Source organism: Eleginops maclovinus, chromosome 19 (assembly GCF_036324505.1).
Source record: "Eleginops maclovinus isolate JMC-PN-2008 ecotype Puerto Natales chromosome 19, JC_Emac_rtc_rv5, whole genome shotgun sequence".
Taxonomy (NCBI): Eukaryota; Metazoa; Chordata; class Actinopteri; order Perciformes; family Eleginopidae; genus Eleginops; species Eleginops maclovinus.
This window is the reverse complement of record NC_086367.1, coordinates 8,185,622-8,198,827: the sequence shown is the minus strand read 5'-3', so window position 1 is coordinate 8,198,827 and position 13,206 is coordinate 8,185,622. Positions and strand designations below refer to the sequence as shown.

Below are 13,206 nucleotides of genomic sequence, written 5' to 3'. Positions count from 1 at the left end.
AAAACAGTCATCCCTCTTTCATGGATTTTAGCTGGAATTGCATTCACCAGAGCAAGCTAATAGCGGCACACAGGATTTTGTATAATTTACTGGTGAATCAAAAAACACAAAAGTATATTTAGATGTTTTGACATACACATTTTAAGGACATTTTAACAAAACACAGACAAATGTAGAGCAGCAAAACATTCTCCAGCTGTCAGTGCTATAAGTAGTCATCCTCTTTGCTGATCTGGACCACAGTCTTCCCTCGAGCATGGCCTTTCTCCATCTTCTCAAAGGCCTGAGGAACAGTGGCAAAACTGAAAGTCTCCTCCACCACCGCCCGGATCTGAAGAGAGAGGAAGAAAGAGTTCATACATCCTGCTGCTGTGTGATCGCCACACCTAAGTGGAGTCTAGTGAAATTACTATTCATTCCACATGTGTTTTTATATTTGAGTAAATTATATATAATTATAAACAAACAGGAAGGAACAAGTCAGTTTGGTTTCATCCCTAAACAGTTCTGAGAACAAAGGCGGTGTTGTACCTGTCCTGCATCCACCATTTCACTGATTTCATCCAGAGCAGGACCACTCGGTGCGAAGAACCCCCAGCGGTAGTGAACTCCTTTGACGAGGTGCTACAAGAAAACAGAAGGAGATTAAAGGCAAAGAGCTGCATTAAACCTGTTTAACTGTGAGCAAAGCAGACACACTCCTGCTGATAATGACGGTGCACAAAAGTAAAGCTGAGAGCTGAGCGATCTAAAAAAATGACATTTTCTCACTACTTGATTTACTGGCTTCCTAATGTCCAGCATTCAAGCTTATCTCAGTGCTGCTAGTTCCTGTAATAAAAGGCAAACCATTAGCTCTTGCGACTGTCATATCTAAAGCATTTGTCTTCATAATAATAATTTACACATTTTTCCTTTTTTTATTCACTTGATCTGGTATAACTATAGGCTGTAAGCACGACGATTAACATTTTAGTTTTATTTTCGACTTTAGTCAGAAGGTGTGTAGGTAAATGAAGAGTGTTAACTACGAGGGACAGGAGTGCTTGCTTGAGGCAAAGGGTTCAGAAGTTTCAGTGTTAGAATAAAATAGTGTACGGAGGTGAAACCTAATCATTTCGGTGGGTAAGTATTAACAGCATTAAAAAATATATATATATATATACATATATTTAAAAAAGGTACATCCCTGTCACTTTCTTTTGTACTTTTTACATTTTCAGGCGTCTCACAGTCTTACTTACAGTGGGGCAAAAAAGTATTTAGTCAGCCACCAATTGTGCAAGTTCTCCCATTTAAAAAGATGAGAGAGGCCTGTCATTTTCATCATAGGTATACCTCAACTATGAGAGACAGAATGAGAAAAATAAATCCAGGAAATCACATTGTAGGATTTTTAAAGAATTAATTTCAAATTATTGTGGAAAATAAGTATTTGGTCAATAACAAAAGTTCATCTCAATACTTTGTTATATACCCTTTGTTGGCAATGACAGAGGTCAAACGTTTTCTGTAAGTCTTCACAAGGTTTTCACACACTGTTGCTGGTATTTTGGCCCATTCCTCCATGCAGATCTCCTCTAAAGCAGTGATGTTTTGGGGCTGTCGCTGGGCAACACGGACTTTCAACTCCCTCCAAAGATTTTCTATGGGGTTGAGATCTGGAGACTGGCTAGGCCACTCCAGGACCTTGAAATGCTTCTTACGAAGCCACTCCTTCGTTGCCCTGGTGGTGTGTTTGGGATCATTGTCATGCTGAAAGACCCAGCCACGCTTCATCTTCAGTGCCCTTGCTGATGGAAGGAGGTTTTCACTCAAAATCTCACGATACATGGCCCCATTCATTCTTTCCTTTACACGGATCAGTCGTCCTGGTCCCTTTGCAGAAAAACAGCCCCAAAGCATGATGTTTCCACCCCCATGCTTCACAGTAGGTATGGTGTTCTTTGGATGCAACTCTGCATTCTTTCTCCTCCAAACACGACGAGTTGAGTTTTTACCAAAAAGTTCTATTTTGGTTTCATCTGACCATATGACATTCTCCCAATCCTCTTCTGGATCATCCAAATGCCCTCTAGCAAACTTCAGACGGGCCTGGACATGTACTGGCTTAAGCAGGGGGACACGTCTGGAACTGCAGGATTTAAGTCCCTGGCGGCGTAGTGTGTTACTGATGGTAGCCTCTGTTACTTTGGTCCCAGCTCACTGCAGGTCATTCACTAGGTCCCCCCGTGTGGTTCTGGGATTTTTGCTCACCGTTCTTGTGATCATTTTGACCCCACGGGGTGAGATCTTGCGTGGAGCCCCAGATCGAGGGAGATTAGCAGTGGTCTTGTATGTCTTCCATTTTCTAATAATTGCTCCCACAGTTGATTTCTTCACACCAAGCTGCTTACCTATTGCAGATTCAGTTTTCCCAGCCTGGTGCAGGTCTACAATTTAGTCTCTGGTCTCCTTTGATAGCTCTTTGGTCTTGGCCATAGTGGAGTTTGGAGTATGACTGTTTGAGGTTGTGGACAGGTGTCTTTTATACTGATAACGAGTTCAAAAAGGTGCCATTAATACAGGTAACGAGTGGAGGACAGAGGAGCCTCTTAAAGAAGAAGTTACAGGTCTGTGAGAGCCAGAAATCTTGCTTGTTTGTAGGTGACCAAATACTTATTTTACCGAGGAATTTACCAATTAATTCATTAAAAATCCTACAATGTGATTTCCTGGATTTTGTTTTCTCATTTTGTCTCTCATAGTTGAAGTGTACCTATGATAAAAATTACAGGCCTCTCTCATCTTTTTAAATGGGAGAACTTGCACAATTGGTGGCTGACTAAATACTTTTTTGCCCCACTGTATATCACACTGTCTGAAGCACAAGGGTCAACCATGAAACCAGCTGAGCCCTTCACGAGTGAGAGAGTTGAAGTTCATGGGGGTAATGTGAGTGTCATGGGCCGTTCATTTTGTTTCTATTTCTACAGAAGTGGGGTGAATATGTTCTTTCTGTAATGTCTGGTGACACATGCCGCAGAATCAATGAAGTGGTTCAGGATGTGAAAATCATTTGGCATTTTCTTTAAATGCTGAAAGATAATAGAATTACACAAATATGCAGTTGCTACTTAAGTTTTATTTCTACCTTCAAATGGTATTGTATCGAACACCAACCCCCCATCTTAAGATCTGGCATTACAGACTGTTTCAAGTCATACTTCACCTCTTCTGTTAACGTCAGAAGGCTGAAAAAAAACCTTGGTTTCACATTCACTTTACTGTACTTTAGGCCAGAAAACTAAGGAAAAGGACAAGTTTCTCTGGGGCTTCCCCTGCCTCTTATAAAGCTCCTTCCACACTCAGTTTCTAGTACATGAGTAATTCAAGACCAACAGCTGAAGCTTGTACCTAGGCAGCATAGAGCAATCTCTGTTCTGAATATGAATCTGTAGGCGATAGGACAAGAGCAGTATTGACCAATCACGCTTGAGGAAATTAATGCAGGTTAAGTCTGGAGGAAGGCCATGGATGAATCACTATTATCTACTGAGGATTTTGATTTCTTATTAATTTAAAATAACTTTATTTAAGCGCTCTTCTCTTAACTTTCTCACATCTGAATGGCTTGTTGAAGCTCATTTTTTCCGACCAAAGAAAAACAGACAGGTTTTTTTCACAGTGTGTGGGTTGGTGGGCACTTTGCTTTTAAAAGTGAGTTTCTCATGAAGTTATCAATGGATATATCCCAGTACCCAGTACTATGGAATTCACAAATAGTGGATTGATCCACTTTTAATATCAAATATTGATGAAAGCAGCTTTACAAAGTTGTTAATTTTGGCTGTTGTGAAACTATTTTAAACAGTCAAATATGGTGTTGATAATCCTGTTTCGCTTTTCACAAAAATCTGTCACTGAGGATAGCATTGATGATTTTGTGAAGAACTTTTAAAAATACTTTGATATACTTGACTATACATGAATCTAAGAGCAAGTTCAATCGGGAACACTGTCTTTATATTCTGTTATTCACATGTGTCCATGTTATTACCCCTCCCAATCAGTGATCGGGGCCTTCACTCACCAGTTTAACCTATTACTTTCGTCTCTATTCCTACAAGCCAATCACAGCGCATTGTTAAACCTTTAAATCTGCTCTCTCCCCTCCTCACAGTTGCCATTTCACGTGACTTGACGCAACCCTCCTCCATCCCTTCCACCTCCCGTTACCGACCTCCGTCCTGAATGATACTCCCACAAAACGGGGTCTAATCGCCAAAACACCATTACATTCATCTGTGTATTCTTAGCAATAAATATATTGTTACATCAAAACAAGTCTCTCCTGAGCACATTACTTCCATCTCACATCCTGTCTGCATTAAGATATGTGTCAAAGTACAATTTCCTTGGTACAGAACAGAAAGGAAATTGCATCATGTTCACTTATTTAACTCCCAGACAGTAAATTCTATCTCTAGAGCTTTTTCAGAACTTCCAGAAACAAAACATCTATTTACTTCCTCTCAACGCCATTTATATAAAACAGAATTGTAACTATATCAACATGACAAACAACTCAAATTTGGCTCTAGGTGTATCCACACCTTGAATCAAGAAGGAAGCAGATAGGTTTTAACTTTGAACAACACACAAGTTAGTTTGTACTGGATTCTGTGGTTACTGCATCAAGACAGAAGAGATGGTGTCATGCACACATTAGCCACAACTGCACTACAAGCCATCTCTTCTGCGCAGGTTGTTCACCGCAGCACTGACAGGATGTACTGATCTCCAGGAAATGTGTGTGGGGTAAATGATGCTATGTTCTGAATATATCCTGAACGTAAAAACATAAAGGTAATGGAAATGTATTAATGATGTTATTGTTCGGTATGATATCAGTTAGATTTTGTGATGAGATAATCACTACTGGAGAACTCTGGTTTCATTTTGTGTTGGACAATTATTTAGCTACTTTTTAAAAATCTACACATTTTATCAGGTTTAAAGCCACTCACAAAAATTGACGTGTTCTTTGCATGAGGACTATAAAGACATATGTAATTGTTTTGGGCTACTTCCTTTTAAAAAGGAACACAAATATTACAACAATAATATATACACCTTGTCTTTCTCCCGAGCTTTGTTGTTTTTGTTGCTAAATTTACTGTAAGCAGGTTAGTTACTTTAATGGTCCCCTATTATGCACAATGCACTTTTTGATGTCTTTTATACATAAATATGTGTCCCCAGTGTGTCAGGAGACTCACAAAGTGTCAGAAAATACAACCCTCTCTCTTTTCCTCCTTACCCACATCTCTAAAAACAGGGGTACAAACGAGCTGTTCCAGATTTGCTGCCGATATGACGTCATATTGGAAATGTGGACTGGCTTTACATTAAACTCCTGGCAACGTCCAGTCCACGTGACACGTCCCAACCTATCGTCTGCAATATACAGTCGCGAGCTGAATAACCTCTGCAGCACCTCTCTGTATCTGTGTGTTCAGCAGGATGTCTGCAGGAGGGACTTAGAGTTGTTGTATATATAATATATATATATATATATATATAATGTCTCTGTTCTAGTGGTAAACACTGAGAAGTGTTTCAGAAATAATGCTGGATGTGGTTTGGAACAAAATATGGCGTTTAATCACGGCAGCGTTTAGCAGAGTTTCTCCGTTAGAAACTTCTCTCTCCAGAGAGAGATCATGACGCTCCAAAGGGGCGTGGCCAGCAGCAGTCATTTGCATGAAAGCGTCAGAGACATGTTTTTTTTATATATTTGAGACCTATAACAAAGGCCATAAAAGAGCATAATAGGAGACCTTTAAGTCCACCTGACTGTGCTGCCAGTGTAGACCAATAAAGAAAAATAATAATTTGTTTACTTCAACGGAAATATTTATTCAACATTATTGCCGGACAATTTAGTGTCTTATGATGTCAGTCCTGTCTCGTCATTGTCTTTTCTTAGTAAAAGTAATATGGTATAGTTTTCGTTAGCGAAATTAACTATAGGTCAGGCCCCTTGGTGCTGGTAAAAGGATATCTTAGCAAACTGTGACATTAAGGCAATAGTGTGCAACAATTCCCCCATACACAAAGTTCACTAAGACATGATTTTGATTAAATGATCATGGTTTTAAAATGAGATGTTCAGCAAACAGATATGGATGTCATTGATGTGTCCCCACACTTTGTTAAGATGAACACATACATTTGGCCATGCATCACACGTAAACGCAGCCAAACTGAAATCCATCTTCAGATGTCTGTTTCTGCGGGGACATTTTTAGACTAAGGGAAATGATGCAAAATGTTGAACCAAAATCATGATATCCTGACATTTTATCATGGGAAGAAAAAGAATACTGCAGGAATAAGTCCTTAGACCTGGAGATGAGTCAGCATTTTTGTACACTCAGTTCTATTGAGTTTCAACTTGGATTAATTAGGTCTGTGGTTCAAATAAACCGAGGAGATTTTAACACAAGTGGCTAAATGAGATTACAGAGGAAGTTGGGGGACATATAGCAATCAGGACAAACATGGGGAAACTCATCGACTCAGGGTGTTCAAGCTGAAGCGTTGTGACCATGATGTAGTTCGTTTAGACACTCAAAATATCTTTTTCCTAGTGATTACATTTATCCTCGTAAATCATAAAAGTGGAGTTCATTTGTGAAGTTGCGGACAAAAGGTTTAATTTTCATAACCTCTTGTCTGCCATAGAGTTTATTTTAAATTCAGTAATCCAAAAGCCAATGGCAAAAGGGGAAACCAGCACAAAGCTAACTTCCGGGTTAGCATACAAGACTCCTCCCTGAAGCACTCCATAAGTACACATCAATAATAACATGGTGATACTTTATTCCTATAACACCTACAAAAAGCAATATACTGTTTAGCATGTCTGATGCCAACGTGATTAACATTTTGCAATTGGATCAATTCCGGTCAAGGGCACAACCAGTGAATTTCGAATAAATATATATCTCATCATGCTGCATCTTTGTTATTCTACCACCATTACCTTGAGGGCTTTAGTGGCCATCGTGGCAGCAGTCTGCATCATGCCATCAGCAACGCCCAGTAAGTCAGTGTTCTGGAGGAACGGCGTTACAAGGGTCACATACTTGCCGCCAGCCCAAGGCTTCAGCAGGCTCAGCGCCCAACGCTCTGTTTCCCCCCCGACATTATCCAGGATGAGGTCGAATCTTCAGGTAAAATACAAGAGAAAAGGGTAAAGATACATGTAGTTGCTGGGAATAAAAACAAAAGGAGAATTTGAAGGTGTGCAAAGACAAGAATTGCGAGACAGATGACAAGTTTGTTCGAAAACGTAAGAGCTCCCCCACTAATGCGTCAACTGTAGCTAGAGGGACAGGGTTGTCTTGGGGCAAGTCATTGATACATTCACACACCAACTCCCCTTAAAAACCTCCATAAATATCTTTAGTTGTTCGTTTGGGATTTTTTTACTTCTCCAGTGCACTGAGCGGTTTCTCAACAGGCCCCGTGGTGTAGTCAACCACATGGTCGGCTCCCAGGTCCCTCACTAACTGCTCTGCATTCTGGGAGCAGGTCACAGTCACATGGGCGCCCCAAGCCTTGAGCATCTGGACACAAACGATAGGATCAGATTTAGTTTGTAACTTTTATCTAACGTTAAACACAATCACATGTTGAAGTTATGAAGAGAGCAGAATGCTAGCCAGTGTTTGAGAAGCACTCACTATGGATCACGAACGAGATCAAGTGTTACGTCGGTGTAATGTGAGATAGAGTATTCAGGTCACCAAGCAAGGTGTGGTGCACAGTCTGAACCTGACAGGCTGAACAGACTTTTTATTACGCCACTGTTTATTTTATGATCAGAGTCTATTTCTACACTACTGTGTCAGAGAAGGAATATGTGTGTATTAGAGCAGGCTGTTTTGAGCTTGATGAACTTAAAAAAGGCTACATAACTAATTATTTGTGTATGGTAAGATAAGACGGAACTTCATTTTCTTACAAAGAAAATTAAAATAAAACAATATAGAAATAAAATCACAATAGAGCAGTGTATGGGAAGCAATATCAGTGCAAATTAAAATAGCAATAAGAATAAGATTAATTTAGTAAAAGTAATTTGAATAAAAAGGAATATAATATTTACTAAAAAAGAATAGGAATAAAAATACAAGGTGTATAAAGAAGTCATATTAACACCAGTGACTCATAAAATGACAACAAATTGAAAGTCAAAACAGCAAAAAAAGTCATTTTGAATATGATTTTAAGAGTATTATTGCCCAGTATATGACTCCACTTCATAGCTCCGCTATCTTCCTCCTCCTCTTCATCCGTACCTGTATAGCAAATGTTCCCACACCCCCGGATCCTCCAAGGATCAATATCCTGCAGGGAGAAGGAAGAGCACACATGCAAAAATAAGTGTCAAGAATGTTTATACACTTTTGCTGCAGTCTCCCTCATTATGATACATGTCAAATACGCTTCAGGGCTTCAGCGTGTTGAGTTCCCTGCAGTGAGCCGCTGCCATAGAACAATGGCACATCACCTGGAGGCTCATTACGGAGCCAGGAAGCTTAGGAGGAGCGCCGAGTGGAATAATTATTCAGATCAAAGACAGGAAGCTTTTTGGGGTGAACAGGGATCAACAACGAGTGGACATTGTGATTGTGTGTGGCAGTGTTTATCCATGCTCCCTCACCGCTTCTTGGCACAGTTGTCCTTGCTGAGCCCCCCGGTGTTGACCAGTGCAGACCAGGCCGTTGCTGCCACATAGGGAATGGCTGCTGCCTCTTTGTGGCTTAGGGACTTTGGTTTGCGGGAAATCTGAACACAGCACACAGTTACAAGAGTTAGGGATTCACAATTTTTACCTGGCAGATATGACAAATATATATATATATATATATATTATCATGTGTTATTCCGATAATTAAATAAAATATAGCCAGTAATGATAAGCCAAAATGCTTTCATTGACGTAACGTGTGCAGCATCCCTAAACACTCCAATACTGTAGGTGGTGGTGTGCACCTTCACAGATGGTTTGCATTACAAAAAATATACACTACAAGTTCAGCACCTTTAAGAACAAACAGTGTGGACGGTTTCAGAAGACAGCAGGAGTATAATCTACTCTGTTAAAATGTAAAATCATCTTATCACTACTTCCCATGAGAAGCAGCTAATTATCGTACTGGCTTAAACAAATCCATAGTGCATCTCTAAATAATAAAGCCGTAATAAAGGGATCACCTTTCAGCAGTACACCTGCTGAGTCATTAAGAAAAAGCATCTGAATGCCTTCACCAACACAATATGTACCCGATCATCACATTTAAAGAGGCCCCATATGCTTTTTCTAGTTGTCCCTCTCCTGTAGTTTGGTATATTTTTATTGACTTGCACATTTTGCAACATTCTTTTGCACTATTTTATTTCTATATTTTTATTGGTTTTATGTCCTGTACTGTATATGTTATGTTGCATTGTTGGAGGAGCCTGGGAGTTTTTTATGGCCATATCTGTATTTTAGCTACTGTGCATATGACAATAGAACCTTTGAATCTTGAATCTTTGAATATAGGTTTTGTGCATGTAAATGGTCTGCAAAGCCTAAAATCCCAAAGTTATCTTCTTAACTTATTAAATATCATATATATATATATATATATATATTATATCACTTTGTAACAACACATTGTATGTGATATGCTAAGAGTCGCGACATCTCTAAGCAGTTGACCAATCACAACAGAGCCGGCCAGGTAACCAATCAGATTAGACGGGGCTGTGGTTTCAGACAGAGGGGTAAAAGAGGTACTGAAGCAGAGGCAGTGAGAGAAATAAAGAGCTTTTTGAACATTAAAGCATGGACACATGTCCCAGTAGAGGAACAAAATACAAACACAGTATGAACCTGAAAAATTGCATAATAGGGCCCCTTTAATGATATCCACATTAACATTCCTCAAAGGGTAAGTTAGTACATTTAAAAGGAAGAAGCCCATTTTTCGTATGACGATAAGGAAACTGATAGTGGGCGACAGACACAAACCACAAACTAAAGAGGAACTGACTAAAAAACTGAAACCTATAATCCTTGAGATCTCTCAGAAATAGAAACTAACCTCAACAGTCTATTGGGCGATTTGCTGTAGCACTAACAACATTAATGAAGTATACCTCGTTGCCACTCAGCACCACAAACTCAGCCAGGCTTCCCTGCTTCCATGGAGGGATCGCTGCCCACACCTGAAGGAGACACAAAAACATGACACCCATTAAATGATGGCGTAAACAAATGTGCGCCTGCATTTCTACAGTTTGTTCGTCTTTGGTAAGATGAGTATAAAATTAAAGCAGCACATCTGATGTCATACAGTAAGTCACTCTCTGTAGAAACAAAAGCAGAATATGACTTTGGGGAGTGCTTAAACTACTCGTACCCAGTTTACTTTCACACAAACATCAAAAACAATTTCAAATAATGTACAGTATATAGAACTAAATATACAAAAATTATTATAAAAACGATACGTTTAAACAAATAAACTATTAAAAGTAAAAGAAAGAAACTAAAGTAGTAAAACATATGATGTGCAACCAATGTTGAGTTTAATTATCTTTGTGTATTTCATCCTTTAACCATAGAGACGTGTGTTTGATGTTTGATTCCAATTAACTTGTCAACGGATTTATCAAATAAATTAAGTCGTTTCAACCCTTCAATGCGTTGTTTCTTAAAGGGGCCCTATAATACTGTTTCCTCTCGTGTATTGAGTTATATGGGTTTTTGTGCGTGTAAATGGTCTGCAAAGGCTAAATTCCCAAAATTCTATCCAGAGGGAGTCTCTCCCCCCCACACCCTCCCCCCCTGCCTGAAACGCCTCCATTGCACTCCTTTGTTTACATCCATCCATCCCCTATATGAATAACATCACTCTGTAACACTCACGTTTCTATTGGCTAGCGCTACAACACATTGTAAGTGATAGGCTAAGAGGCGGGACATCTCTAAGCAGTTGCTCAATCACAACAAAGCCGGCCAGGTAACCAATCAGAGCAGACTGGGCTCTGGTTTCAGACAGAGGGTTAAAAGAGGTGCTGCGGCACAGGCAGTATGAGCAAAATAAAGTACTGAAAATAAGCATATGTCCTCCTTAATTATATCATCAGTTAAAGTAAGGAAAAAGCTAGTTAAAGTGTTACCAATCAGGTAGCAGTTCTGGTTGAATATGACAAATAGTATCTCATCTTCCTGCACCACCATCTTCTACTGCAAAGGGCTGAGATGTGAGTCATGTCATGACGGTTCATTATCTCGGTAGAGAGATTGTTGTGACAGAGGATTCACTGCGGCCAGGACCGCATGAACAGGTCATCCACTGTAATGATGACGGTGCTCAGCTTGAAAACAGCCCCAAACTATTACACCACCAGATGCTTGCACCATTTTGTAAGTATCTACGATGTCAGGATTCATCATCTGTGTTTCAGGTGTTTTTGTGCACTGTTAAAGACAGCTGCATGTTTTTGTTTACAGCATCATGACTATAATCTTACCTCATACTTTATTCATACATGACTCACTGTGTGCGGGAACATGTTGTTTCCTTACCCATGCGGGCTACTTGTGTATCTTGAAGTGGTCACTGAGTGTACATTTACCTCATCCCTTTCTTTGAAGTACTTCACATCCAGGCCGCACTCCATGATGACCCCAGACACATCTCTTCCCAGGATGAGAGGGAACTCCCTGCCAGCCTGATTCAGACTCAGAGGGTCTCTCTTTACGGACAGTGATGCAGCACCATAGCCACCTGACAGGGAGAGATTCTGATTAGAGATCATTCACTGGAACAACAACACAAGATTGAAAATGTTGTACTTTTGTGTGCTTAATGTAAAAGAAAACAGGAAGAAAGTAATTCAGTCAATGGTATCTACATTACGATCAACCAAGAGCAGCTGCAACTAACAATTATTTAAATTGATTATTTTTTCAAAATAATCTCAATAAAGAATGATTTTCAATATGAAGCCTGCCACTTCTTTTCTAGATTAATTGTTTGATCTATAAAATGTCCATCCAAGTTTTTCAAAGTTGAAGGTTGTGTATTTAAATGTGTTGTTTTTGCTCACCGACAGCCAAAATGTTCACTTTAATGATTTTACAGAGATATAAGCGAGGAGATTTACATATTTGAGAGGCACATATTTAATTTAACAAACAGTGTCTGAAGAGAAACTTGAGGGCTAAGAACAGATTTGAAATGTATTATCATCTATATGTCTGCAGATATAATATACTGTATATATCGTCGGCCTAATTATGGAGGAGTTTAGGGGGAAATTATGACAAACATTTTTTAGTGAGCAACCACAGAAAATGCCATTGCATTTGCCCATCTCTTTGCACCCCTGCATTTTGATCAGCATAACCACAGGAAACTTCAACCTCACACTCTGTATCCTGACTTCTAAGCATCTATAAAGGAAGCTTTATTAACATCATTTGATTAAATACGAATACTTGTCTTCAGGTTCAAATCTGTTCCCATTGTAAGGATGCACACATGCTGTCACTCACCTCTCATGCTGACATCAATAGGGTTCAGTCCTGCTGCATTCACTTTGACAATAACCTCATTGGGGTATGTGATAACGGGGAAACTGGCATTTTTAGTGAACCGTAACACATCACTGCCTCCATATTTATCAATAACCCAGGCAGGCATAACAGTCCTCCTTCTGTTGGTAGTACTGAACAGTCTTTTCTGCCTGCCATTCCAGCAAACTGATGTGTTCACAATTGGTGATTTACTATAGTGAAACAACAACCTACTGTATATTAAGTGTCTCACGGAACTCATTTTCAACTCTTAAATATTAAATAAAATAGGGCAGCTATAATTTAGAAGTGCTTTAAGTCCCTTAACAACTCTAGCTATAGCGTTAGAGGTACTATGCTAAATTACAGTTAAATTACGTTATTCAAGTCATTTACAACTAAATGCAAACATGCTCTTCTTTTATGAACATGTCAAGCCATTTCTATTAAGCAATATTTAAAACGCTTATGATAAATTCAAACCAACGTCCTCTTCTTTCCTTAACATGCCTCTTCTACTACCGGTGTCTTCCAGAGCGATCCGCCTCTCCACCAATCAGAGCGTGTCTTCCTCAACG

At 39.4% G+C, this 13,206-nt stretch overlaps 1 protein-coding gene across 1 annotated transcript; it reads right to left on the bottom strand.

The window, feature by feature from the left end:
* Nucleotides 1-117: 117 nt before the first annotated feature.
* rtn4ip1 (reticulon 4 interacting protein 1) lies at nucleotides 118-13,168 on the bottom strand. Its single transcript, XM_063908355.1, has 9 exons — nucleotides 12,608-13,168; nucleotides 11,686-11,837; nucleotides 10,201-10,269; nucleotides 8,717-8,841; nucleotides 8,352-8,400; nucleotides 7,480-7,616; nucleotides 7,031-7,214; nucleotides 532-624; nucleotides 118-331 (listed from the first exon to the last, which is right to left on the bottom strand). The coding sequence occupies exons 1-9, from the start codon at nucleotides 12,888-12,890 to the stop codon at nucleotides 206-208; spliced, it is 1,218 nt and encodes a 405-aa protein (XP_063764425.1). The 5' UTR covers nucleotides 12,891-13,168; the 3' UTR covers nucleotides 118-205.
* Nucleotides 13,169-13,206: the final 38 nt, after the last annotated feature.